Raw genomic sequence first — 27500 nt, 5'->3', positions numbered from 1 at the left:
AATTTAGTTTTTTTTGTTTTTTTTTAAAGATTATGAACCATTTTCATAATCATAGCTTTCTATAATTTTATTTATTATATATTTATAATTTATTAGAGTTTATACAACTTTTACTCACATTATGCCCTGTTTAAAGTATCCACAGAAGATGTTGGACTCGTTGCATTGGACCTCACGGTACTGGATGGGACTCGAGCCCAGAAAGTCATCGAGCTGAACGGCATAAACAGCAGCAGCACCCTGTTCATCCTGACTCGACTCGGCGCCGATCCAGTAGTGAATGTTGTACGTCAGTGAACTGCCAGATTTCATCGTCTATGGAGAGAGAAGAAGAAAAACAACGAGAGAGTGAAGAATCTACAGGATTAAAGGAGGAGTGCAAATAAGAGTTCTAGATATAAATAGAGTTACTGTGGACAGGAAAGAGAGAGAGAGAGAGAGAGAGAGAGAGAGAGAGAGAGAGAGAGAGCGAGCAGTGCTATGAACTGATCATAAGTGTGTTAAACTCATGCTACAATTCCTGAGAAACACTTACACACAGCAGAAGGTAACAGTCGCCTTCAAAAAAATTGCCGTAAGTTTTCTCCGGGACGACAACCAGCTCCATTTTCTGTAAAATAAAATAAAGTAAACTGTGTGTGTGTGCGATGGAGAGTGTGTGTGTTTGCGAGTGTGTGTGTAAGAGAGAGTGAGAGAGAGAGAGTGTGTGTGTGTGTGTGTGCGAGTGCGTGTGTAAGAGAGAGTGAGAGAAAGAGTGTGTGTGTGTGGGCGCGAGAGAGAGAGTGAGTGTGTTTGTGTGTGTATGTGTGTGCATGTGTGTGCGAGAGTGTGTGTGTAAGAGAGAGTGTGTGCGTGTGTGCACACGTGTGTGTGTGTGTGCACATGTGTGTGCGAGAGAGAGTGTGTATGTGTGTAAGAGAGAGCAAGAGAGTGTGTGTATGTGTGTCTGTGTGTGCGAGTGTGTGTGTGTGTGTATGAGCGTGTGTGCGTGCGTGAGCATGTGTGTGTGAGTATGTGTATGTATATGAGTGTGTGTGTGTATGTGTGTGTGTGTGTGTTGTACCTCAATTCTCCAGATGATGATGCCTGGAGTGCGTGTGACAGCTCTGAATGTTTTCTCCATCTTAAACTCAGCACTGAAAGAGAAAGATGAGATGATGAGATTCTCCTTTACAGAGTGTGAGCTGAACATCTGAAACAGACCTGAACACTTTACACTTACAGACTAAACCCTAAACCTCATCAACTCACACTCACCTGAGTGCTTACAGATCATCATCATCATTATCATCATCATCATCATCATCATCATCATCATCATCATCATCATCATCATCATCATCATCATCATCGTGATCATCATTATCATCATCATCATCATCATCATCATCATCATCATCATCATCATCATTATTATTAGTGTCTGAAACACCTTGGTGTAATGATAACTGCTAACCTTCCTCTTCTCCTTCACAACGTGTTAATTCTCTCTTTATTAATGAGGTCTGATTTTGTGTTTTTGTCATTCCAAAGATTCGTTAGTGAGAAGACAATAAAATTACTAGGATTATAATTACACAAACCTGAAAATTCACCTTTCAGCCCATATATGAAAATTAGAGTGGGTGTGGCTTACAGGTCATAGATGAGACTGCACCATTAAGACCATATATGGAAGCAGTGTAAAGTCAGTGTGGTTTTCTGGGAAATCCTGTCAGGTCACGTGTGTTAGCTGGGCCGCTAACACAATTAGTGACAGCACACATGAATATATCAACTTCCTTATTCATATTTAAAGACCATATATGGGCTTAAAGGTGCTTTCATGTCTGTGCCCTTCAAGCCACACCCACTCCAACAGTTTTTCCATACATGGTGTTAATATAACATGCATATATATAAAAATCTGCATGAGTGACGCAGCGTGTGTGTGTGTGTGTGTGTGTGTGTGTGTGTGTGTGTCTGATTCACACCACTAACCTGCTGTATATCTGTTACAAAAACCTCAGAATCTACCTGGCAGGTCACATGACCAGACTCACCTGTCTCACTGACATTAAGCAGTGAAATAAACTCACATTCTTCTCTGCGTATGTGTTTATTTTACTGATTTTATTTACTCTCTTTATTCCGCTCAGATTCTGTTCTCTTCCTGTGAGTGAGTTCTCATCACTCCATAACACACAGTGAAGTGTGATTCTTTTCCTCCGCTGTCACACACATAATCACATCTTATCCATTTTCCCATCACTCCTCTCTAACACACACCCAGGAAACTGGGCTCTTATTAGCAAAGAGGCATAAAATCAGACTGCAGTGAGAGAGAAAGTAAAGAAACACACATGTAAATAAAAGGCAGACGTACCTGCAGGGTGAAGTCCTGGTGTTACAGACGGATCTGTGACTGATGTGTGGTTCAGCTCAGCTTCAGAAGTGTGGACCTGTTCTCCCAACAATACACACTCTCTGCTCTTCCCCTTCCTTCTACAACCAACATAACACACACACACAGTGGATTTGATTAGGATTTGCCTGCCTGGGTCTCTGGCTATCACTCCATCCCATAGATGGCCAGATAGAAGCAGAGATACAAAGCTGAAAAGGCAAATCAGCAAGAGACTTATTCAAAACACACAACGAGAGAGAGAGAGAGAGAGAGAGAGAGAGAGAGAGAGAGAGAGAGAGAGAGAGAGAGACAGAGAGAGAGAGAGAGAGAGAGAGAGAGAGAGAGAGAGAGAGAGAGAGAGAGAGAGAGAGAGAGACAGAGAGAGAGAGAGACAGAGACAGAGAGAGAGAGAGAGAGAGAGAGAGAGAGAGAGAGAGACAGAGAGAGAGAGAGAGAGAGAGAGAGAGAGAGAGAGAGAGAGAGAGAGAGAGAGAGAACATGGTGCATTATGTGAAATCAATAAAAGTACAAAGCAGCACAATCATGATGATGTAGCGTAACTAAATAAAATATTTATCACTGATGGACTGCAGTCTCCCTCACGCTTACATTCAGTTCAATAATACTGAAATAAATAGATTCATAGATGGATAAAAGTCCTGAATTTCTGCTAATAAATAAGCAACAGGACTGAAAATAAATCATCGTTATAAAACATTTCTGAAACACATGAAGAAAAAATGAGGATCAACAATAAACCATTTCACTGTCAGAGAATTTCTGTCCATTTCCCATCATACACACACACACACACAAACACACACACAAACACACACAGGTGTACACACACACACACACACACAAACACACACATACACACACATACACACACACACACATATATATATATACACACACACACACACACTTCACTTTATTTATACACACACTGTATATAAGTTCATCATCACTCTGTTGCACTGACATTACATGGTCTTATTCAGTCTCATATTAATGCTCTGTTGCTGCCCTGTTTTTTGTCTTAGTTGTTGATCTTGTGTTATTCTGTAGATTACTGTTTCTGCATCACCTGAGTTTGACTATGCTCTTAACTTGTGTTTTGGATGTTTGCTATTGTTATTAAAGCCATGAACTGCACTCGCCTCCACCTGAAATGAACAAATATAACACCTCAAAATGGATTGCAGTGGATTCAAACCTACTCTTTATAAAAAAGTCAGATGAAAAATGTTCTGAACAAACGGTGACCTTTTTTGAAATACATATTCCTCTTAAACAAGCTTTTTTTTACACACACCAGTTAAACTACATTTTAGGGACTCATGGATTTATGGACCATGGTTAAAACTCACACAAAAATAAAGTGTAAAACTTCAGACATGAAACTATGTTGAAATGAACTGAACAAAGAACAATCAAAGTTCTTCACTTATCTTGAATCTAGACCTTTTTTTTGACTTGTCACACCAGCCCATGTTCTCTCCTTCAATGCCTCTGTCTTTGCTGCTATGTATTTTTCACAGACTTTCTTACCAGGGACTTCTCTCTTGATGAACTCCATCATATTCCTTTCTACAGCTTTAACCTATTTTTCCTCCCATTTCCCTTTTGAAGGCTTTGAAGAATCTGTAACAATAAAAATAACAGTAATATTAACACTAGTATCAGCTAAAGTCAAGTTTAACATCAAGTCAAAATCGATGTAAAAAGTATTCAACATTGTACCAGATCTTTCAAATACAAGTTTCTGTATATTTGGAATAGTATAATTTTTCTTCAGGGTAATAAGTGTAAAGATTGTCTTTGGGAGTAGTTTTACAGTTTTTTTGGACTGCTTAAGCACGATTTTCAAAACAGGGCCCATGTTTTCAAAACACTACACACAATTAGCACAACCACACACACAATTAGCACAACCACACACACAATTAGCACAACACTACAGATCCCTTGCATAATTAAACACTCTTGTAAAAACTATACACTTCTGTTTAAAAACCACACTTTGTTACCATATGAAACACACACGTGTCACATTACTATACTCTGTTTGCACGAGTTACACTCTGCTGTGATAAACCTGAAACACTTTTAGCACTTCTACTTCCCTATGATTACAGTAGGCTACCATCAATAAAGTACAAATATAATGTAAAGTCACCAAAACACTACACAAGACCAACGTTGCAGACTGAAGAAACTCATTTGTCAACACACCCAAAATGGTGACATGGAGATTCATAATACTGTAACAAAATGTCACTTTACGTATTGTACTGTAAGTTTACTGAAAAAAAAAACAACAAAAAAAACTAGACATTGTCTCTTCACCTAGCTGGATCTGGCCAGAGAATTATCAACATCACAGGCAACGTTGTCATTAGCAAGACACCTTGGAAAGAAACGTCTTGAATGACGAATCCATCCTTGCATTGCTGCTACCTCCATCTGGTCACAGGCCTCCTCCATGGCTTGGATGAGGGGTACATCAGCCTGGAGACGGAGATCATATACCTTCCACCGCCATGCAGAGAAAAACTCTTCTATAGGGTTGAGGAATGGAGAGTATGGTGGAAGATATAGGACGGTGAAATGTGGATGTTGCTGAAACCAGTTCTGTACCAGAGAAGAGCGGTGGAAAGACACATTGTCCCAGACAACAATGTATTGCATATGATGGATTTGATTTGCTGCTGTTATGTTGTGCAACTGGTCCAAGAATGTAAGTATGAGTGCTGTGAGTAAGGGCCCATATGGGCATGGTGGTGGAGGACCCCATTCTGTGTAATGGCTGCACAGAGTGTTATATTACCCCCACGTTGCCCTGGGACATTGACTATAGCCCTGTGGCCAATGATGTTTCTTCCCCTCCTTCGTGTTCTCGTCAGGTTGAACCCAGCCTCATCTACGTAAATGAACTCATGCTGGATCTCCTCTCCATCCATTCGTAAAACTCTCTGAAGAACAGTGTCATGCAAAATTGTGTAGTTCAGTGTAGATCTAGTATACACATTACAGTACAGTAAAAGATTATGAGACAGTATGCAAGAACACACTGCTAAAGTGAAGACATACCTCGGCATAATCAATTGATTCCTCTTCCTCCCCTTCCTCCTCCTCCTCCTCCTTCTCCTCCACGTCTTACTATTTCTCTGACACTTTCCATTGTGCTTGAAGACCAATGAACTCACCTGCTGCTTTTTATAGTGCTTACACACCTGATTTGTGTGTCTACAATTAAACAACCAAGTGTTTGCACACGTGATGACTGTGTTGAACCGATTGGTTGGACGGTGCAGTAATTTGACAGTCAGTGCTTTGGTATTGCAAGGAAGTGACTTCATGATAGATTTTTGTGTGTAATGTATGTTAAGTGTGTTAACGTTTTGCAAATCACTCTGTGTAGAGTTTTGCAACAAGTGTGAGGTTGACAATGTGCTTATAGTTGTGCAAATATGGGCTGATGTTTTGCCTCTTGAGTGTAAGGTTTTGCTTATAGTGTATTACTTTTAATTTTAGTGTGTAAGCAATCCAAAAAAACTGTAAGGCCTGATAGTAAAAAGCCAACTTCCTTAAGTTTATTGTGTTTTTCTGGCTGTTTAAGAGACAGTTCTTTTTATCTATACATTTTACACTATTCTATCTAACCAGCTCCAGATCAACAGCTTACTAACATTATCTCAGAAACTGAAGTCATTGGTGAAGCTATAACATGAAGGTATAGGAAGTATTTTGACATTAAAATGATGTACATATTATGTAGTTCACCTTTAACCAAACAGGCATGCTGGGGTTGCCATTTCATGTTGATTTCAATCTATTTGTATTATTGGTGATTGCTTACACATTTACTTACTGTACCCTGATCCTGTTGTGACACAGAAAGCTGAAAGGTTTCTGCAGCTGTTGTTGTCGAGGTTCACTGCAATCTTCATCATCACTTAAACTGGCAAAACCTGGGGTCTCCATTTGGTCTAATAGAGAAATGAACAGAAAATAAGTGTTTTAAAGGCATCTTTCTAATTAACACTTGTTATTAGTTACACTAACGTATATGGCCAAAGGTCATATACGTTACTTTTCCCGCCATGTGGTTCTTCCCCAAATTGTTATCACAATGTTGGAGGCACACAATTGTACAGAATGCCATTGGAGGGAGTAGCTTTACATTTTTATCAAGGTTAAGAATCTTTGACATGGTTGCTATGTGCTTTATAAGTCTAGTTGATGATAGTGATTGTGGATTCTTAGCACCAGTAAGATTCTCAGTTGGGACACCACAAACCTCACGTGTTTCAACAAGCAGCTCTATTGCAGAAACCATTCAAGGCTTGAGTAGCACAGGAACCGTTCTCCCTCATTAACCACGGACTCTGGTGAAGTGCAAACAGCCTCCTCTCAAACTCACACAGACAGATGTCTTCATGTAGCTCAGAAGAGTCTCGTGATTCCTCGCCTTCTCTTCTCCTGTTGAATGAAATGACATGTGACAGTATAACCTTGGCAAGGGAAGCGTAGATATCTACAGAAGGGCTGTTTCAGAGCACACCCTGGACTTCATCATGTGTTTTCTGATGATCTGTGCTGGATTCCACTTGGCTTCTTTCAATATTGTAATGGCACTAACAGAGATTCATATTCATTCCATCTTGACTGGTATATTCATCTAAAATTGCTCTCAATAATACTACAGATGTTGTTTAAAGGATGACCAAGTTACAAGCTACTGAGAGAAGTTATCTTCATCTTATCATCATATCAGCTGTTAAAGCTGTATCAGGCTACAATGGACAAACAGGTTTGCTGGTATGACGTCTGCCAACTTCTGTCTGATGTAGTCATGTTTGTCACATCAGATCCCATCCGGTTAAACAACTGTCAGCATAAACTGCACAAGAAACGTCATCATAATTCATTAAGGATAGTATATTCATCAAGCCTTTGCTCATCTCTAGTTGTCTAGTATTTTCTAAGCTGGTTTATCTGCACCTGCCTTTGTTTGGAGTTTTTTTGGAAATACAACTGCTTTTGCAAACTCCACTTGATTGCGATGGACAAATTCAAGATATCTTGCCAATTTTGAATATGACTTAAAGCAATAAAGACAATATTGCATCTTATTATATAATTTCCATCCCCATGTATAGACATGTATGAATAGATCATTTATAATGTATTAATTATAATCTATTCACTATATAATCTGTATAGAATAATGTTAGTATGCACTGACTATGGGGAATGTTTTGGGGAAAAAGTAGTGTAGTGAAATATTAGATGTGTTTTTAATTTTGCCTTCAGGATGAAAATGCCATTAGGCGCCACATAACTTGGTTTAAATTTGCTGGACATTTGTTAACATCTGACCAAACTCTTTTAAGGAGTGTGATGAGTACCTGTGATAAGGGCAGTGATGAGGATGCCACAACACAGGGTGCTGTAGATGATGGAGGTACAACACTGGGTGCTCTAGATGATGGAGGTACAACACAGGGTGCTGTAGATGATGGAGGTTCAACACTGGGTGCTCTAGATGATGGAGGTGCAACACAGGGTGCTGTAGATGATGGAGGTACAACACAGGGTGCTCTAGATGATGGAGGTGCAACACAGGGTGCTGTAGATGATGGAGGTACAACACAGGGTGCTCTAGATGATGGAGGTGCAACACAGGGTGCTGTAGATGATGGAGGTACAACACAGGGTGCTGTAGATGATGGCATCTTAGTGGTGGTTAGAGAACCTGGTGACTGTAGCGAGGGTGTTTTCCATGTGGCCACAGCAGAAGTTGACTGACAGTATAGAAGTGTAATTAGAAATGTAATTAGATGTTGTAACAATTAAGAGCAATGGTTAATTAAGCTTAATCTTAGCCAAGATGTGAAGGTACCTTGGTTTGTCACGGCCAATCAGAGTCTCCATAACTGTAAGGAATTTCTTGCCCAGGTAGAATGTCTTGTACAGCAAAGAGACAAAGATGAGGTTTTTCATTAACTTCAATTGTTCTCATTTTACAATTTGTTGTCCTGTGCTCATTATTCAGTCAGTTTTAGAGGCAATGTAATGTCTAGCATCCTGACGAGGGCTGGTGCATCTTTTTCTTCCTGATATACTTGCCATATTTGACTGCTACTGAGTGTTAAAACGCATGCTAAAAATAAAAACTAACAATTAAAGGTGTTCATCTTAATCCGCTTAATCCCACCGGTCACAACTGTAACCAAACAATGGTTTAAAAATCAAAAAAACTTTCCTGGTTCAGAAATGGTCCTCAGTGGGACCTTGTGTCCATAGATTATTCTCAAGCTCGAGGTTGATTGCATAACTGCAGTTAATTATGGTTTTCCGTAAAATGGCATAAGATCATCCAAAAATCTGGAGGAATTCATACAAAATATTCCAATACAAGGTGGTAATTTAAAACTTTGTGTTTCTATGGATTATATTTTTTTAATGATGGTATTCATAGAAATAATCTATAAATATATACAAATTGTTTTTAAAAACTAGTCTAAACATATAGAAATTGTTGCTAACTACTAGTTATAATAAAACTTCCTCACCCCCTCATCACAGTAATTAATACTAAAATACCGTATTTCTTTTTTTATTTTGTTGGCATTAAAACTGTGATTATAGGGTGGTCTTGTAATAAACACCTTAACTTGCAAACAGAGGTGAGTAGAGTAGCCAAAAATTGTACTCAAGTAACAGTACTGTTACTTCAGAATAATATGACTCAAGTAAAAGTAAAAAGTAGACATCCAAATAATTACTTGAATAAGAGTAAAAAAGTGGTGAAAAAACTACTCAAGTACTGAGTAACTGTTGAGTAACGTCTGATTTATTTTTTAACACAAGACAACAATCAGACAGACAAAAATACAAAATAATCTTTAGGCAAATTATGGCTCATCCAATCAATAAAATAAATTAAAATTAATTAATTACAAAATAGTTTAAATTAAAATAATTCAGGTAAATTCAAGTACTTAATAAATAAAATAATAATAAATAAAATAAATATGCACAAGTAACACAAATTTCCAAACTTTTATACTTTTTACCAGGCAGAACTAGAACGAGGCAGGCCATAAATTCTCATGAACTGTGTGTGTGTCTACAGTGACAGAACAACAGAAGGAAACACACACATTTCATTTCTTTTGTGTTGTGATTGTTGCACATTTGATGCCTTGATGAAAGGGCAATAATAATGAAATACATCTCTACTCCTTTAATTAATCTCAGGAAGCCTCTAGAACTTTCCTTAGTTTCAGGTAAACTAAAGCTTCTGGTTGCAAAGCTGTTTTTGTTTCTCAAAATATCTTCCTTCATGTTCATCAGAACAAAGAGATTTATACAGGTTTGTAACAACATGAGAGTGAGTAAATGATGACAGAATTTTCATTTTGAGTGAAATATCCCTTTATATATGTGTGTTCGGCGCTGTAAGAAACGACACGTCTGACGTCATCTGTTTGTCGGCTCTTGCGGCGCTGAGTAAAGTTGAGCACAAAAAAACTCGAAACAGCTGAACTCGACAAAACTGCTGTGTGTACTGTATGTGTGTACGTGTACGTGTACTGTATGTGTGTACGTGTACTGTATGTGTGTACGTGTACTGTATGTGTGTACGTGTACGTGTACTGTATGTGTGTACGTGTACTGTATGTGTGTACGTGTACTGTATGTGTGTACGTGTATGTGTACTGTATGTGTGTACGTGTACGTGTACTGTATGTGTGTACGTGTACTGTATGTGTGTACGTGTACGTGTACTGTATGTGTGTACGTGTACTGTATGTGTGTACGTGTACGTGTACTGTATGTGTGTACGTGTACTGTATGTGTGTACGTGTACTGTATGTGTGTACGTGTACTGTATGTGTGTACGTGTACTGTATGTGTGTACGTGTATGTGTACTGTATGTGTGTACGTGTACTGTATGTGTGTACGTGTACTGTATGTGTGTACGTGTACGTGTACTGTATGTGTGTACGTGTACTGTATGTGTGTACGTGTACGTGTACTGTATGTGTGTACGTGTACTGTATGTGTGTACGTGTACTGTATGTGTGTACGTGTACGTGTACTGTATGTGTGTACGTGTACGTGTACTGTATGTGTGTACGTGTATTGTATGTGTGTACGTGTACGTGTACTGTATGTGTGTACGTGTACGTGTACTGTATGTGTGTACGTGTAGGTGTACTGTATGTGTGAACGTGTACGTGTACTGTATGTGTGTACGTGTATGTGTACTGTATGTGTGTACGTGTACGTGTACTGTATGTGTGTACGTGTACTGTATGTGTGTACGTGTACGTGTACTGTATGTGTGTACGTGTACTGTATGTGTGTACGTGTATGTGTACTGTATGTATGTACGTGTACTGTATGTGTGTACGTGTACTGTATGTGTGTACGTGTACGTGTACTGTATGTGTGTACGTGTACGTGTACTGTATGTGTGTACGTGTACGGTATGTGTGTACGTGTACGTGTACTGTATGTGTGTACGTGTACTGTATGTGTGTACGTGTACTGTATGTGTGTACGTGTACGTGTACTGTATGTGTGTACGTGTACTGTATGTGTGTACGTGTACGTGTACTGTATGTGTGTACGTGTACTGTATGTGTGTACGTGTACGTGTACTGTATGTGTGTACGTGTACTGTATGTGTGTACGTGTACGTGTACTGTATGTGTGTACGTGTACTGTATGTGTGTACGTGTACGTGTACTGTATGTGTGTACGTGTACGTGTACTGTATGTGTGTACGTGTACTGTATGTGTGTACGTGTACGTGTACTGTATGTGTGTACCTGTACGTGTACTGTATGTGTGTACGTGTACTGTATGTGTGTACGTGTACGTGTACTGTATGTGTGTACGTGTACTGTATGTGTGTACGTGTACTGTATGTGTGTACGTGTACGTGTACGTGTACGTGTACGTGTACTGTATGTATGTACGTGTACTGTATGTGTGTACGTGTACGTGTACTGTATGTGTGTACGTGTACGTGTACTGTATGTGTGTACGTGTACTGTATGTGTGTACGTGTACGTGTACTGTATGTATGTACGTGTACTGTATGTGTGTACGTGTACGTGTACTGTATGTGTGTACGTGTACTGTATGTGTGTACGTGTACTGTATGTGTGTACGTGTAGTTGTACTGTATGTGTGTAGTGTACTGTATGTGTGTACGTGTACATGTACTGATGTGTGTACGTGTACTGTATGTGTGTACGGTTGTATGTGTGTACGTGTAGTGTACTGTATGTGTGTACGTGTACTGTAATGTGTGTACGTGTAGTGTACTGTTTGTGTGTACGTGTACTGTATGTGTGTACGTGTACTGTATGTGTGTACGTGTACGTGTACTGTATGTGTGTACGTGTACGTGTACTGTGTGTACGTGTATTGTAGTGTGTACGTGTACGTGTACTGTATGTGTGTACGTGTACTGTATGTGTGTACGTGTACGTGTACGTGTACTGTATGTGTGTACGTGTATGTGTACTGTATGTGTGTACGTGTACGTGTACTGTATGTGTGTACGTGTACTGTATGTGTGTACGTGTACGTGTACTGTATGTGTGTACGTGTACTGTATGTGTGTACGTGTATGTGTACTGTATGTATGTACGTGTACTGTATGTGTGTACGTGTACTGTATGTGTGTACGTGTACGTGTACTGTATGTGTGTACGTGTACGTGTACTGTATGTGTGTACGTGTACTGTATGTGTGTACGTGTACGTGTACTGTATGTGTGTACGTGTATGTGTACTGTATGTGTGTACGTGTACTGTATGTGTGTACGTGTACGTGTACTGTATGTGTGTACGTGTACTGTATGTGTGTACGTGTACGTGTACTGTATGTGTGTACGTGTACGTGTACTGTATGTGTGTACGTGTACTGTATGTGTGTACGTGTACGTGTACTGTATGTGTGTACGTGTACGTGTACTGTATGTGTGTACGTGTACGGTATGTGTGTACGTGTACGTGTACTGTATGTGTGTACGTGTACTGTATGTGTGTACGTGTACTGTATGTGTGTACGTGTACGTGTACTGTATGTGTGTACGTGTACTGTATGTGTGTACGTGTACGTGTACTGTATGTGTGTACGTGTACTGTATGTGTGTACGTGTACGTGTACTGTATGTGTGTACGTGTACTGTATGTGTGTACGTGTACGTGTACTGTATGTGTGTACGTGTACTGTATGTGTGTACGTGTACGTGTACTGTATGTGTGTACGTGTACGTGTACTGTATGTGTGTACGTGTACTGTATGTGTGTACGTGTACGTGTACTGTATGTGTGTACCTGTACGTGTACTGTATGTGTGTACGTGTACTGTATGTGTGTACGTGTACGTGTACTGTATGTGTGTACGTGTACTGTATGTGTGTACGTGTACTGTATGTGTGTACGTGTACGTGTACTGTATGTGTGTACGTGTACTGTATGTGTGTACGTGTACGTGTACTGTATGTGTGTACGTGTACTGTATGTGTGTACGTGTACGTGTACTGTATGTGTGTACGTGTACTGTATGTGTGTACGTGTACGTGTACTGTATGTGTGTACGTGTACTGTATGTGTGTACGTGTACTGTATGTGTGTACGTGTACGTGTACTGTATGTGTGTACGTGTACTGTATGTGTGTACGTGTACGTGTACTGTATGTGTGCTACGTATACTGTACTGTTGTGTACGTGTACGTGTACTGTATGTGTGTACGTGTACTGTACTGTGTGTACGTGTACGTGTACTGTATGTGTGTACGTGTACTGTATGTGTGTACGGTAGTGTACTGTATGTGTGTACGTGTACTGTGTACTGTATGTCGTGTACGTGTACTGTATGTGTGTACGTGTACGTGTACTGTATGTGTGTACGTGTACTGTATGTGTGTACGTGTACTGTATGTGTGTACGTGTACGTGTACTGTATGTGTGTACGTGTACTGTATGTGTGTACGTGTACGTGTACTGTATGTGTGTACGTGTACGTGTACTGTATGTGTGTACGTGTACTGTATGTGTGTACGTGTACTGTATGTGTGTACGTGTACGTGTACTGTATGTGTGTACGTGTACTGTATGTGTGTACGTGTACGTGTACTGTATGTGTGTACGTGTACTGTATGTGTGTACATGTACGTGTACTGTATGTGTGTACGTGTACTGTATGTGTGTACATGTACTGTATGTGTGTACGTGTATGTGTACTGTATGTGTGTACGTGTACTGTATGTGTGTACGTGTACGTGTACTGTATGTGTGTATGTGTACTGTATGTGTGTACGTGTACGATGTAGTGTGACGTGTACGTGTACTGTATGTGTGTACGTGTACGTGTATGTGTGTGTACGTGTACGTGTACTGTATGTGTGTACGTGTACTGTAATGTGTGTACGTGTACGTGTACTGTATGTGTGTACGTGTACTGTACTGTAGTGTTACGTGTACGTGTACTGTATGTGTGTACGTGTACTGTATGTGTGAACGTGTACTGTATGTGTGTACATGTACGTGTATTGTATGTGTGTACGTGTATGTGTACTGTATGTGTGTACGTGTATTGTATGTGTGTACGTGTACGTGTATTGTATGTGTGTACGTGTACGTGTACTGTATGTGTGTACTTGTACGTGTACTGTATGTGTTTACGTGTATTGTATGTGTGTACGTGTACGTGTATTGTATGTGTGTACGTGTATGTGTACTGTATGTGTGTACGTGTATTGTATGTGTGTACGTGTACGTGTACTGTATGTGTGTACGTGTACGTGTACTGTATGTGTGTACGTGTATGTGTACTGTATGTGTGTACGTGTATGTGTACTGTACGTGTACTGTATGTGTGTACGTGTACTGTATGTGTGTACGTGTACTGTATGTGTGTACGTGTATGTGTACTGTATGTGTGTACGTGTATGTGTACTGTATGTGTGTACGTGTATGTGTACTGTATGTGTGTACGTGTACGTGTATTGTATGTGTGTACGTGTACTGTATGTGTGTACGTGTACGTGTACTGTATGTGTGTACGTGTATGTGTACTGTATGTGTGTACGTGTACGTGTACTGTATGTGTGTACGTGTACGTGTACTGTATGTGTGTACGTGTACGTGTACTGTATGTGTGTACGTGTACGTGTACTGTATGTGTGTACGTGTATGTGTACTGTATGTGTGTACGTGTACGTGTACTGTATGTGTGTACGTGTACGTGTACTGTATGTGTGTACGTGTATGTGTACTGTATGTGTGTACGTGTACGTGTATTGTATGTGTGTACGTGTACGTGTACTGTATGTGTGTACGTGTACGTGTACTGTATGTGTGTATGTGTACTGTATGTCTGCGCCTCGTCCATTAATTCAATAGTATATAGCAGAAAAAGTTCTTCCTTTACTTCTCAGCGTAAGAAATACAAGGTGTGAACTGACTGAAATGTGTCTCACGGTGAAGACTTAAGAGCTCTGTCATATGTCACCTAAAAGACAAACTATCTGCTTTGGCAGACACAGAAGACACCTCATAATGTAGCTGCTCTCTCGCACTTTTACTAAGATAAACATGCTGTCAATATGAGACCAGGGGTGCGGGTTCTCCTCCTCATTTGTGTCTGCATTGCCGACGGTTGATTCTAACATGTTTGTGTTGCTAACTAACGCGTCCCACCGCTGAGATTGAGTATGGTCACGTGACGAGACTGCACAACTACGTGTGATTGGTGAAACACAGTCACGTGGTAGAGCCTTAGAGCCCTCTCTGTCAAAATAAAACATTAAAATTGATGCGTAGAATATAAGAAAAGGTAAAAAGAAAAGTAACGAGATCATTGTAGCCTAATGTAGCGGAGTAAGAGTACAGTTTCTTCTTCACAAATCTACTCAAGTAAAAGTAAAAAGTATAGTGATTTAAAACTACTCCTAGAAGTATCATTTTTTCAAAAACTTACTGAAGTAAATGGAACGTAGTAAATGTAACTCGTTACTACTGACCTCTGCTTGCAAAATGATACTAATTAAACGGTCAAAGTCGTCACTGGATGATTATAGAACATAATACATTATGGGCTCAAATATTAATAGAGAACTTTTCATGCATTTACTTTTTGATCTCGCTACTCGGGGAACAGACACAGTTTCTATAGGATGAGCTTTGTGTGCATGTGTATCAGTGTGATGATGAGGTGAAGGACGGCTATTGAAATTTAGATTTAAATTGTAATTTACCAGTCAGAAGGTGTGCAGTGTCCTGGACATGTGGTCCGAGAGGATTTATATGTACCGACTCAAAACTGATGGATCGAATATTTCTGTTACTATCTCTAATACTTGAGAATAAGTGTTTCTTATTTACACTTATATAGTAACATATATACAATACAATTGAACACATAACAGGCTTTTAGACGTCACTGTGGCGTGTTCGGATTCGCGATTCATCCTCAGAGTATAAAACTTTTTTCAGTCTATAAACTTTGTACAACTGGAAATGCAGGATTATCAAAATCTTTGCAATACTGCAGATAAAATCTGTTGTTTTTTAATCATTATAATAATGGCCACTGTAACGTGTCCATATAAGTAATATATGTTGTTACACTTAAACCCTATAGCACTGAATTAATAACAGACCTGAGATGAAATGTGAGTAAAGAGACAACAGAGAGCTGTTTGTAAACGAGAGAGAAAGAGAAGTATATTTATATATACAGTCTATATCCCACACTACTGTTGTGTCTCTCTACAGCTCTCACACAAATCATAGCTCTTACAGGGAAGACAAGGGGGAGGAGCAACTGGTCATTAAATTAAAGAAACAATAAAATCTGTACATGGCACGTCACCATGTATTAGTAAAGAAGCAAAGAAGAGCTGAAATGCAGTGGAGAGTAAGTGAGTGCACGCACACACACACACACACACACACACACACACACACACAACACACACACAAACAAATCTCTCTATCTCACACACACACACACAAACAAATCTCTCTATCACACACATACATTTACACACACACTCACAAATCTCTATCTCTTTCACACACACATGCACACACACACAATCTTTAAAATGAAGTATTTTAAAACTGTATTATAATATACTTATAAAATAACCTGAACACAGCTGCATCCTGTTTAAGGTGTAAATCTTTAATAAAGATTATTCTCTTTATGAATAAAGACAATCCTGTTCGTAGAAACAATCATTTTATTGCCAATTTCCAAATTTCATAAATCAAAAAAAATATATATATTTTTATAAACAGAACTGTAGAAGCTCCAGCAGGTTTATATGTAAAACAGTAAAAATGTAAGAAAAAAAAATAAAAACAAAAACTGTAAACAAAATCAACATAAAAGGTTTTTTTTCATTTTACAGTCTGCATAGTCTGAAACAACAGAATCACTGTGTACAATAAACAGGTGTTACACTGAACCTGTGTGTGTGTGTGTGTGTGTGTGTGTGTAATAGAACACTGAGCAGGTCAGAAACATTTGTGTTTCCATTCACTTTTGACACGACACATTTCTACAACAGAACAAAAGTGTGTGTGTGTGTGTGTGTGTGTGTGTGTGTGTGTGATCACTGACTTATAATGATCAAAAATTTGTTCCTGTTAGAAAATTAATAATAAAAAATGGAAGCAGCAAACTTTACTGAGGAATAAGAGAAGTAAAAATGTATTTAGGACAAAAAAAAACAACAAAACAAACAAAACAAACCGAGAAATTTAAGTCCAAACTGAGGCACTAAATTTAAATCACATAAAAATCTGTTAAAACTTTAATAACGAAACTTTAAAGTGAGTTAAAGTGTAATAGTGTGTGATGAATCGTGGAGGCCGTACGCTTCCGTTACGTTAGCTACATTAGCTTCATAGCTATTCAGGGTTAAACAAACACTTTGAGCCACACAGTAAAGTTACAGAACATAATATTTTCCCAGCATTCAGTAGAAACAATGATGGAGCTCAGTGACGCTGATTGTAATTCAGATTTCAAATAAAAATGATTTACACTTATTTTAAAACAAAAACAAATCCACGTCCAATCATCACGTCAGATTATAAAACTGCTACAAGACACAAAAACAATAATGTTTTCTGTTCTGTTGTTTTTTTGGCTTCGAGTTTAAAAGTTCCTCTGACCAGCAGAAACGTTCCTCAGGTCCAAATCACAGAAACCTATTTTAATACATTTTTGTTTAAAGTGTGATGTGTTTAGAGTTTAAATATTCAGTGCTGACGTCAGTGACACGTTTGTTCATTTAAAACTAAAATAAAAAGAAAAAACACAGAAACTTTGGTAAAGCTGAAAGTTTGGAGATTTTGGATTATTTTCTATTTTTATGATTGGCTAAAAATAATGCTACAGTTTCAAAAACACTGAGAAAACTGTGGCCTTGTTCAAAATAAACGTATAAAATAAATTTTAAAAATTTATTTTTTTTATTTTTAAAAGCTGTGTTTAAAAACAATACTTGAGTTTCTGATTGAATAAAACTTTAAAACCCAGTTAAATGTAAACAGATTTAAAACAGAGGAAAAAAAAATCAGGAGAATTTGGGAAATGTGTGTTTATACAGGATTAGATGTGTGTGTGTGTGTGTGTGTGTGTGTGTGTGTGTGTGTGTGTGTGTGAGGAAAAAAAATCATTTTGGATTTAACTTTTAAAAGATCTGAAATCATTTTGGAATAAAATTTGGGTAATAAAGTTAAACCTGAGAAGTGACTGGTGTGTGTGTGTGTGTGTGTGTGAGTGTGTGTGTGAGTGTGTGTGTGCGTGCATGTGTGTGTGTGTGTGCGTGCGTGTGCATGTGTGTGTTCCTGTGCTTTATGTGCTCAGATTTATAATCTACATCTGAGCTCGTGTTTGATGGAGTGTTTTAGTGTTTGGTTCTTTTTGTTCCCTGACAAAAAAAAATCCTTTAGAAAGTTTCAGCATCTGAGTTCAAATGTTTCATTAAACATCACGGAACGCTGAAAGATGATGATGAAGATGATGATGAAGATGATGATGTGGAAGAGGACAGCGACATTCGCTCAGTGATGCATGTTGTTTTCTCTGACAGATTAAGGCATGTGCGAGGTTGTAAAGGCGAGGTTTTGAGGTTGGGAGGTTTAGAGCTGGAGCCTGAGGAGTGATTGACGTCACGGCTCTCGGAGCTGACGCAGTTTGGCGTAAACATCATCGGCGCAGCTCAGTTCCTCAAACACGGGCAGTAAATTCAGCAGCTCCGTGTCCTCTACGTCATCGAACCACGACAGCACAGGGACCTGAAACAGCACCATCAGGGTGAGAGATCCACACCAAACATCACCATGTTCCTCCTCACTGATCTGACATTTATTTACTACTTATAAATAATAATAATAACTAGAACGTACATTTCCTGATAAATTAATATTTTTTCTAAATAAGAATCATTTATTCCAGTTTCAGTATAATGTGTGAACTACTTTTTGGAAAAAGGAACAAAATTAAACATTAAAGCTTCTGCTGCTGAAATGAGACACAATTAATAATAATTAATAATAAAAACTATAAAAACAAAGAAAATAAATCAGTTAAATTAGACGAATGTGTCACGTGACCCTCTCATCCGTCCTTATCCTCCTTGACCTTTCAGCAGTGTTTGATACGGTCAACCATAAGACTCTCTTGTCCACCCTCAGGAGTCTTGGGATTTGCAGATCAGCTTGGGAATGGTTCACTTCCTACCTGGAAGGACGCTCATATCAGGTAACATGGAGAGGAGTGACATCTGCTCCACGCAGACTCTCCACTGGTGTCCCACAGGGCTCAGTACTTGGTCCTCTTCTTTTCTCCCTGTATACTCACTCTCTTGGTGAAGTTATTTCCTCACATGGGTTCTCTTACCACTGCTATGCTGATGATACACAACTTATCTTCTCATCTTCTCTTTCCCACCCTCAGATAACACAGTGTCTGATCAGATCTCAGCATGTCTGGCAGAAACTTCATCATGGATGACTGCTCATCAGTTAAAGCTCAATCCTAGCAAAACTGACCTGCTGATCATCAGGTGATTCATCCCCAGGTCATGACTATATCCTTACACAACGATCTGATCTCCCCTTCAGCCACAGCTCACAACCTTGGGGTAACCATGGACACTCAACTGTCCTTTTCCTCTCATGTTGCTAATGTGACTCGCTCATGTCGGTTTCTTCTCTACAACATTAGAAGGATTCGACCATTTCTGTCCACACAGGCTGCTCAGGTACTTGTTCAGTCTCTTGTCATTTCTAGACTGGATTACTGTAACACACTTCTGGCAGGTCTACATGTGAACGCAATCCGTCCTCTGCAAATGACCCAAAATGCAGCTGCACGGCTTGTTTTCAACCCGCCAAAGTTCTCCACACCATCACACATCTCTCAGAGTAAGAGGTAAGTTTACTACAAGACTCTTCTCTGTACTGCACCGAGGTGGTGGGATGAACTTCCCCTAGAGGTCCGAACAGCTGAGTCACTGGATATTTTCAAGCGGCGGTTGAAGACCTACTTATTCAGGAAACACTTCAACTAGAACTTCTTTCTTTATCTTTCGCATTTTAAAAAAAAAAAAAACAAAAAAAAAAACACCTTTTGACATGTTTTCGTTGTAACTCTGAACAAATGTTTTAAACTCATGGTATCTTAAGTATGTAACTTAGTGATCCAGCATTAATGTATTCAATGTTAGAGATTTAAGCACTTATGTACGTCGCTCTGGATAAGGGGGTCTGTCACATGATGTAAATGTAAATGTAAATGTCATTAGTCCTTTATTATTTTATTACATTATTAATTATTTATTTTAGTGTTCATTATTTATTAGTGTTATTTAACAGAACCTACTGAATGGACACACGCGCTTACGCACACTCACACACACGCTCACACACACACACGCACGCTCACGCACACTAACACACACGCTCACTCACACACTCACGCACATGTCCACACCCTAACACACACCCTAACACACACACACACACTCACAGCGTTTTCAGGATGGAAGATGTAGGATGCAGGAGAATTGTCCAGGATGAGGGTTTTGTTGAGCTGTCGGCCGAGTCGACTCAGATCTTTAACATAACAGCCATGATGGAAAACACACGACTCACGGAACAGTCTCGCTCGGAAAACTCCACACTGATCCAGTAAATCTGTAACCGGGTCAGCGTACTGACACACACACACACACACAGATAGAGGATGAGTAAATCAGAGTGTGTTATTACGGAGCACTGATGGGTTTCATGTGTGTAGTTCAGTGGTGTACTTTAGCGAGGCTGGCGGTGAACAACACACACTCAAACATCTCTCCCATTCGCTGGAGGAACTTATCGACATGTGGCCTCTTGAGGACGTACACCTGCGCACACACACACACATCCCACACACACACACACACACACACACAGTATCTGAGGTCACTGGAACGTTCAAGTCAGAATATTTGCTCATGCTGGAGTTCGGACACGTGACCAGGAAATCATGTGATACACCAGAGAGGTTCTTATTGGCTGCTTATCACAGTATAAACATTGCTGCTGTGTCCCACGATGACGCTCGACTGCCTCCGGAAACAAGTAATCAAAAATAGGCGTGTGTGTGTGTGACATCCAGCCTATCCTGGATTACTTGAATCCGGCTGAAGCCCAAATATACAGAGAATATTAACACTCACATTTAATAAACACTAATCACCACACACACACACACACACACACTAATATATATAGATGACACTCTGCCAACAAAAAAATTCATCATTTAAGCCCTGAAAGACAAAAATGTTCAAATTCCATACAAATTATTTATCTGCTTATTACAAAACATTGAAAACAAAAAATCCACAATAAAGCCACAATGAGCTTAATATAATATTAATACCACACAATCTAAATATTAATGACTATTTAATCATCTATTTATCCTTAAACTCATTCGATTGATAAAGTTAATTAAGTTATTTGCTGTTGACTTTATTACTTAACGTTACAGGATTCTGAACTGAACGAACACATCATATTAAATCCCTGCGTCTTTAAACGAGTGTAAATGTTCAGTACCTGGTGTGTGGTTCCCTCGATCTCCACCGGAACGATAAAGTCAGCGTTACTGATTGGCTAAAAGCATCCAATCAGGCTCAGGTTAAAAACAGGCCACATGAACATGAGGAGTATTTATACAGTGGATCATTATTAAAGTGTACAGAGTGATAAAGTACCTTAAAGGAGCTGTGGACCAGAGTCTCATCCAGATCAATAACCACACAGATCTTCCCCTCGTCCTCCGGAGTCACGTCCGGCAGCAGACTCGACTCACACACCTGAACAGGTACAGAATCAATCACATTCATTACACAGCATCAGAACACAGCACACTGCTCTCAGCCAATCAGAACACAGCACACTGCTCTCAGCCAATCAGAACACAGCACACTGCTCTCAGCCAATCAGAACACAGCACAAATCAGTAAACATCAGCAGCTCTGTATAAAGTTGTAAATAATTCATTTCTCTACGTTGATGAGGTAAAAGTCTGTATTTGTCAGTAGATCAGAAGGAAGTAAAGGATTCATTTGTTCACCTTTGTGATGGATCCGTTCTCCTCTGTAGGGAGCAAGGCATCATGGGAAGGCAGCGGTGTCTGAGCAGCATCTTGTGCACGCAGGCAGCAGAACAGAGCTTTAAAGATGTTCCTGCTCCGGGGCTTCTTCAGAGAACATTTTTTCACCTGGCCTGAAGAGACACAAAAATACACACATCAGTGCTGATGACACTCAGAGAGACACAACTACACACAGTTACACTAACAAACACACACACAGTTACACTAACAAACACACACACGTTTAACAACTACTAAACAAAACACATTCACTGACGAACACATTGTGTAGGAATTTATTACATATAGTGAAACATTGACAGGCTTCAAGATAAGGTATAAACACTGGCCCCGCCCCTCGGCCCCGCCCATTTACCTGATCTCTGTGTGTTTATGTGAACTAAAGTGTGAGATCTAGTGCACTCCAGAGGAGGCTGCCTAAGTAGGTGATCTAGGTCACGGATGAAGGTGTGTCTCAAATCACGTGACAGTAAACAGACAATCAGACACCAGAATATCATAATAATATCAAAGATCAGACAAATCAGACACCTGATCAAATCTCATTAATAAACACAAGGTCAGAACAGTGTGTGTGATTAATACAAACACAGACACACACACAGACACACACAGACACACACACAGAGACACACACACAGAGACACACACACAGAGACACAGACACACACAGAGAGACACACACACACACACAGAGACACACACACAGAGACACAGACACAGAGACACACACACACACAGAGACAGACACACAGAGACACAGACACAGAGACACACACACACACAGAGACAGACACACAGAGACACAGACACACACACAGACACATACACAGAGACACATACACAGAGACACACACAGAGACACAGACACACACAGAGACACACACACACACACACAGAGAGACAGACACACAGAGACAGACACATACACAGAGACAGACACACACACACAGAGACACACACAGAGACAGACACACACACACAGAGACACACACAGAGACAGACACATACACAGAGACACAGAGACACAGACAGAGACACAGACACACACACAGAGACAGACACACACACAGAGACACAGAGACACAGACAGAGACACACACAGACAGAGACAGAGACAGACACACACACACACACACACACACACACACAGACAGAGACACACACACACAGACAGAGACACACACAGACAGAGACACACAGAGACACACAGAGACAGACACATACACAGAGACAGACACACACACAGAGACACAGACAAACACACACACACAGACAGAGACACAGACACACACACAGAGACAGACACACACACAGAGACAGACACACACACAGAGACAGACACACACACAGAGACAGACACACACACAGAGACAGACACACACACAGAGACAGACACATACACAGAGACAGACACATACACAGAGACAGACACATACACAGAGACAGACACACACACACAGACAGAGACACACACACAGACAGAGACACACAGAGACAGACAGAGACAGACAGAGACACACAGAGACAGACACACACACAGAGACAGACACATACACAGAGACAGACACACACAGAGACAGACACACACAGAGACAGACACACACAGAGACAGACACACACACAGAGACACAGACAGACACACACACACAGACAGAGACACAGACAGACACACAGAGACAGACACACACACAGAGACAGACACACACACACAGACAGACACACACACAGAGACAGACACACACACAGACAGAGACACACACATACACAGAGACAGACACACACACACAGACAGACACACACACACAGACAGAGACACACACACACAGACAGAGACACACAGAGACAGACACACACACACAGACAGAGACACACACACAGACAGAGACACACAGAGACAGACACACACACAGAGACAGACACACACACAGAGACAGACACACACACAGAGACAGACACACACACAGAGACAGACACACACACAGAGACAGACACACACACAGAGACAGACACACACACAGAGACAGACACACACACAGAGACAGACACACACACAGAGACAGACACACACACAGAGACAGACACACACACAGAGACAGACACACACACACAGACAGAGACACACAGAGACAGACACACAGAGACACAGACACACACACACACAGACCAACACACACACACACACAGACAGAGACACAGACACACACACAGAGACACAGACACACACACAGAGACACAGACACACACACAGACCAACACACACAGAGACAGACACACACACAGAGACACAGACACACACACAGACCAACACACACACACACACACACACACACAGACAGAGACACAGACACACACACAGACCAACACACACACAGAGACACAGACACACACACACACACACACACAGACCAACACACACACACACAGACCAACACACACACACACAGACCAACACACACACAGAGACACAGACACACACACACACACACACACACACACACACACACAGACCAACACACACACACACACACACAGGTGTTCCTATGTGTTTTAGTATCTCACCTGTTTTGGAGGGCAGCTGATCTTCTCTCTGCACTTGTGTGATGACAGAACTTTCCATCTAATAAAATCCAGTTTCTCAATCTCACTTTCATTAAACACGCATTACTCACACAGTCTGTTACACTCACACACACACACACACACACACACACACACACTCACACTCACACTCACACACACACACAGAGAAATAAACCATTAAAAACACACTGCATCCGAACACGAGCGCGCGCCTTTCGCCCCAAAACAAACTTCCGCCTCGCGCAAATTGTCCAATATACAAATGTTCAGTGTCACTTTTCTGGAGCCATAAAGTAAAAGAGTGAAAATAAAAATCGCTCAATTCGGTTCCAACATGGAGAACAAAACAAGGCAGAGGAAATGAGAGACGGTTTCAAGCCCCCCCTCCCGCTCTCTAGCGCGCGCTCACACTGAGAGGGAAAGAGACTCTTATAGACTGTAAATAACGCTTTAATTACAGAAATGTTCACGTTATAACACTAATAATCACAGAGTCGGGTTTAGAAACGCGTGACATTTATAAATGTGTACTTAAGTGCAATAACGGAAGCACAAAGAGCCTTAAAGATCACGATGTACCGAATAAAAAGCGTCTGTTTGGTGTTTTACAGTAAAAACTGTTTTATTTATTTATGCTCGTGTTCACATTATAGTTCTGTCACACACTATTACTATCAGAACCCGAACCGACTCTCAAAATGGAATTGTAACCGGAATCGACTCCGGGAAATGGTATTAAACAGGGACGGAATCAAAACAAGTCTAGGCTAAGAATAGGAATCGACTCCACGAAACTGAATTGTAACCGGAATCGTTCTTGGTTGTTGTTATTAATACACCGTAAAACTCTGAATAGACGCTCACTCACATTTTGACAGTTAGTATTTATCTTAGCAAGCGGCTAAATGCTAACAGTGTTCAATGTAACGTAAAAACTATTAACTATTAATTTTTATCTTAATTTCCGTGCAGAAATTAGAATGTAATGATTTTAAGACACGATTACTGCATTTTTAATGAAAAACGCAGACGCTAACTACACGGTAAAACCGCTACAAGCTAACACCAGACCCCATTTAGACCACAGAACAAATCCCACAGGTCAGAAGCACCGACGCATTAAAGCGGTGTTTAAAACCATGTTCTCATTTATTTCGTTTTATTTTAATGCGCTTTTCACCGCAGGATTCTGGGGGAGTTTTGCTGAAACACCGGGCGCCTTGAAACCGTCCTGCGGCGGCGGATTTGGGAGCCGCGCATTCCATCTAAATTATAACAAAATAAAATCTCAAATAAAATCTATTCTAAATGTAAAATAACTCACAATTAAAAAAGCTGTTTATTATTTATTTATCTTCATGAAACGAAGCGGTGCAGATTTGTGCGTTTTCTCTCATGAATGTTTTGTTATTGTTAATAATTCATTCATTTTTATTTTCTGGACGTTTTGAAATTATTTTAATGAAATATTCTTATTATCGTGACATCATTAATACGTTATAAATTATTTGTTACATATAAACGTCTAAAATTTGTATCCGTTTGTAGATAAAGAGGAACGAAACAGACTGAAGATTTAAGTAATAAATGAATAAAAAGTAAATATTGCTATAAATAATCTACATTAGTGCACAGAGGCTTCATCGGATTATTAACTTTATCCTTCACTTTTAGCTTTTTATTCACCTTTATTTAATTTACACTCGAGTTTCTGTAAAGATATCAATTCTAACTGGATTTTTCTTTGTAAATGTATTTATTGTGGAGAAATGACTCTGACCAGCAGGAGGCGCTAAAACACAGATAATAACAGTCGCGTTAATCCTTAGATTAAAAAACTCATTTAAATAATTAAACATGTAATAAATCCGAATCCAGCTTCACTCTCACATTCACACTCTGTAAAAGTTCCTCATGTCTTTTTATAGCAATCATGGAGACTTTGGAGGTTCTACTTTAAGAACCATTTATTTTTATATACATGTTGAAGATCACAGTGTTATGTGTTTAGCACATGTTAGTCTGATCTCTGAGTCTGATCTCTGAGTCTGATCTCTGAGTCTGATGTCTGAGTCTGATCTCTGAGTATGATCTCTGAGTCTGAGTCTGATCTCTGAGTCTGATGTCTGAGTCTGATCTCTGAGTCTGATCTCTGAGTCTGAGTCTGATGTCTGAGTCTGATCTCAGAGTCTGAGTCTGATGTCTGAGTCTGATCTCTGAGTCTGATGTCTGAGTCTGATCTCTGAGTCTGAGTCTGATGTCTGAGTCTGATCTCTGAGTCTGATGCCTGAGTCTGATGTCTGAGTCTGATCTCTGAGTCTGATGTCTGAGTCTGATGTCTGAGTCTGATCTCTGAGTCTGATCTCTGAGTCTGATCTCTGAGTCTGATCTCTGAGTCTGAGTCTGATGTCTGAGTCTGATCTCTGAGTCTGATGTCTGAGTCTGATCTCTGAGTCTGATGCCTGAGTCTGATGTCTGAGTCTGATGTCTGAGTCTGATCTCTGAGTCTGATCTCTGAGTCTGATCTCTGAGTCTGAGTCTGATGTCTGAGTCTGATCTCTGAGTCTGATGCCTGAGTCTGATGTCTGAGTCTGATGTCTGAGTCTGATGTCTGAGTCTGATCTCTGAGTCTGATCTCTGAGTCTGATCTCTGAGTCTGATGTCTGAGTCTGATCTCTGAGTATGATCTCTGAGTCTGAGTCTGATGTCTGAGTCTGATCTCTGAGTCTGATGTCTGAGTCTGATCTCTGAGTCTGATCTCTGAGTCTGAGTCTGATGTCTGAGTCTGATCTCAGAGTCTGA

The 27500-nt window shown here is 40.0% G+C and overlaps 2 protein-coding genes across 2 annotated transcripts in view; both read right to left on the bottom strand.

Annotated features, from left to right (window-relative positions):
• Positions 1-1133, bottom strand: part of avil (advillin) — an 8760-nt gene extending 7627 nt beyond the window's left edge. Inside the window, exons 1-3 of the mRNA XM_060858502.1 lie at positions 1064-1133; positions 536-610; positions 119-315 (exon numbers count right to left, since the gene is read on the bottom strand). Coding sequence (XP_060714485.1) covers positions 119-315; positions 536-610; positions 1064-1123 — 332 coding nt within the window. The 5' untranslated portion in view covers positions 1124-1133. The remainder of the gene's footprint in view (positions 1-118; positions 316-535; positions 611-1063) is intronic.
• Positions 1134-16656: 15523 nt separating this feature from the next.
• ctdsp2 (CTD (carboxy-terminal domain, RNA polymerase II, polypeptide A) small phosphatase 2) lies at positions 16657-25112 on the bottom strand. The gene is made up of 7 exons (XM_060857978.1): positions 24678-25112; positions 22074-22225; positions 21712-21813; positions 21554-21610; positions 20761-20853; positions 20478-20663; positions 16657-18742 (listed from the first exon to the last, which is right to left on the bottom strand). The coding sequence occupies exons 1-7, from the start codon at positions 24733-24735 to the stop codon at positions 18617-18619; spliced, it is 774 nt and encodes a 257-aa protein (XP_060713961.1). The 5' UTR covers positions 24736-25112; the 3' UTR covers positions 16657-18616.
• Between the last annotated feature and the right edge of the window lie 2388 nt (positions 25113-27500).

Source organism: Tachysurus vachellii, chromosome 22 (genome assembly GCF_030014155.1).
Source record: "Tachysurus vachellii isolate PV-2020 chromosome 22, HZAU_Pvac_v1, whole genome shotgun sequence".
Classification (NCBI taxonomy): domain Eukaryota; kingdom Metazoa; phylum Chordata; class Actinopteri; order Siluriformes; family Bagridae; genus Tachysurus; species Tachysurus vachellii.
Note: the sequence above shows the minus strand (reverse complement) of the source record. Positions and strands in the feature narration are given on the sequence as shown.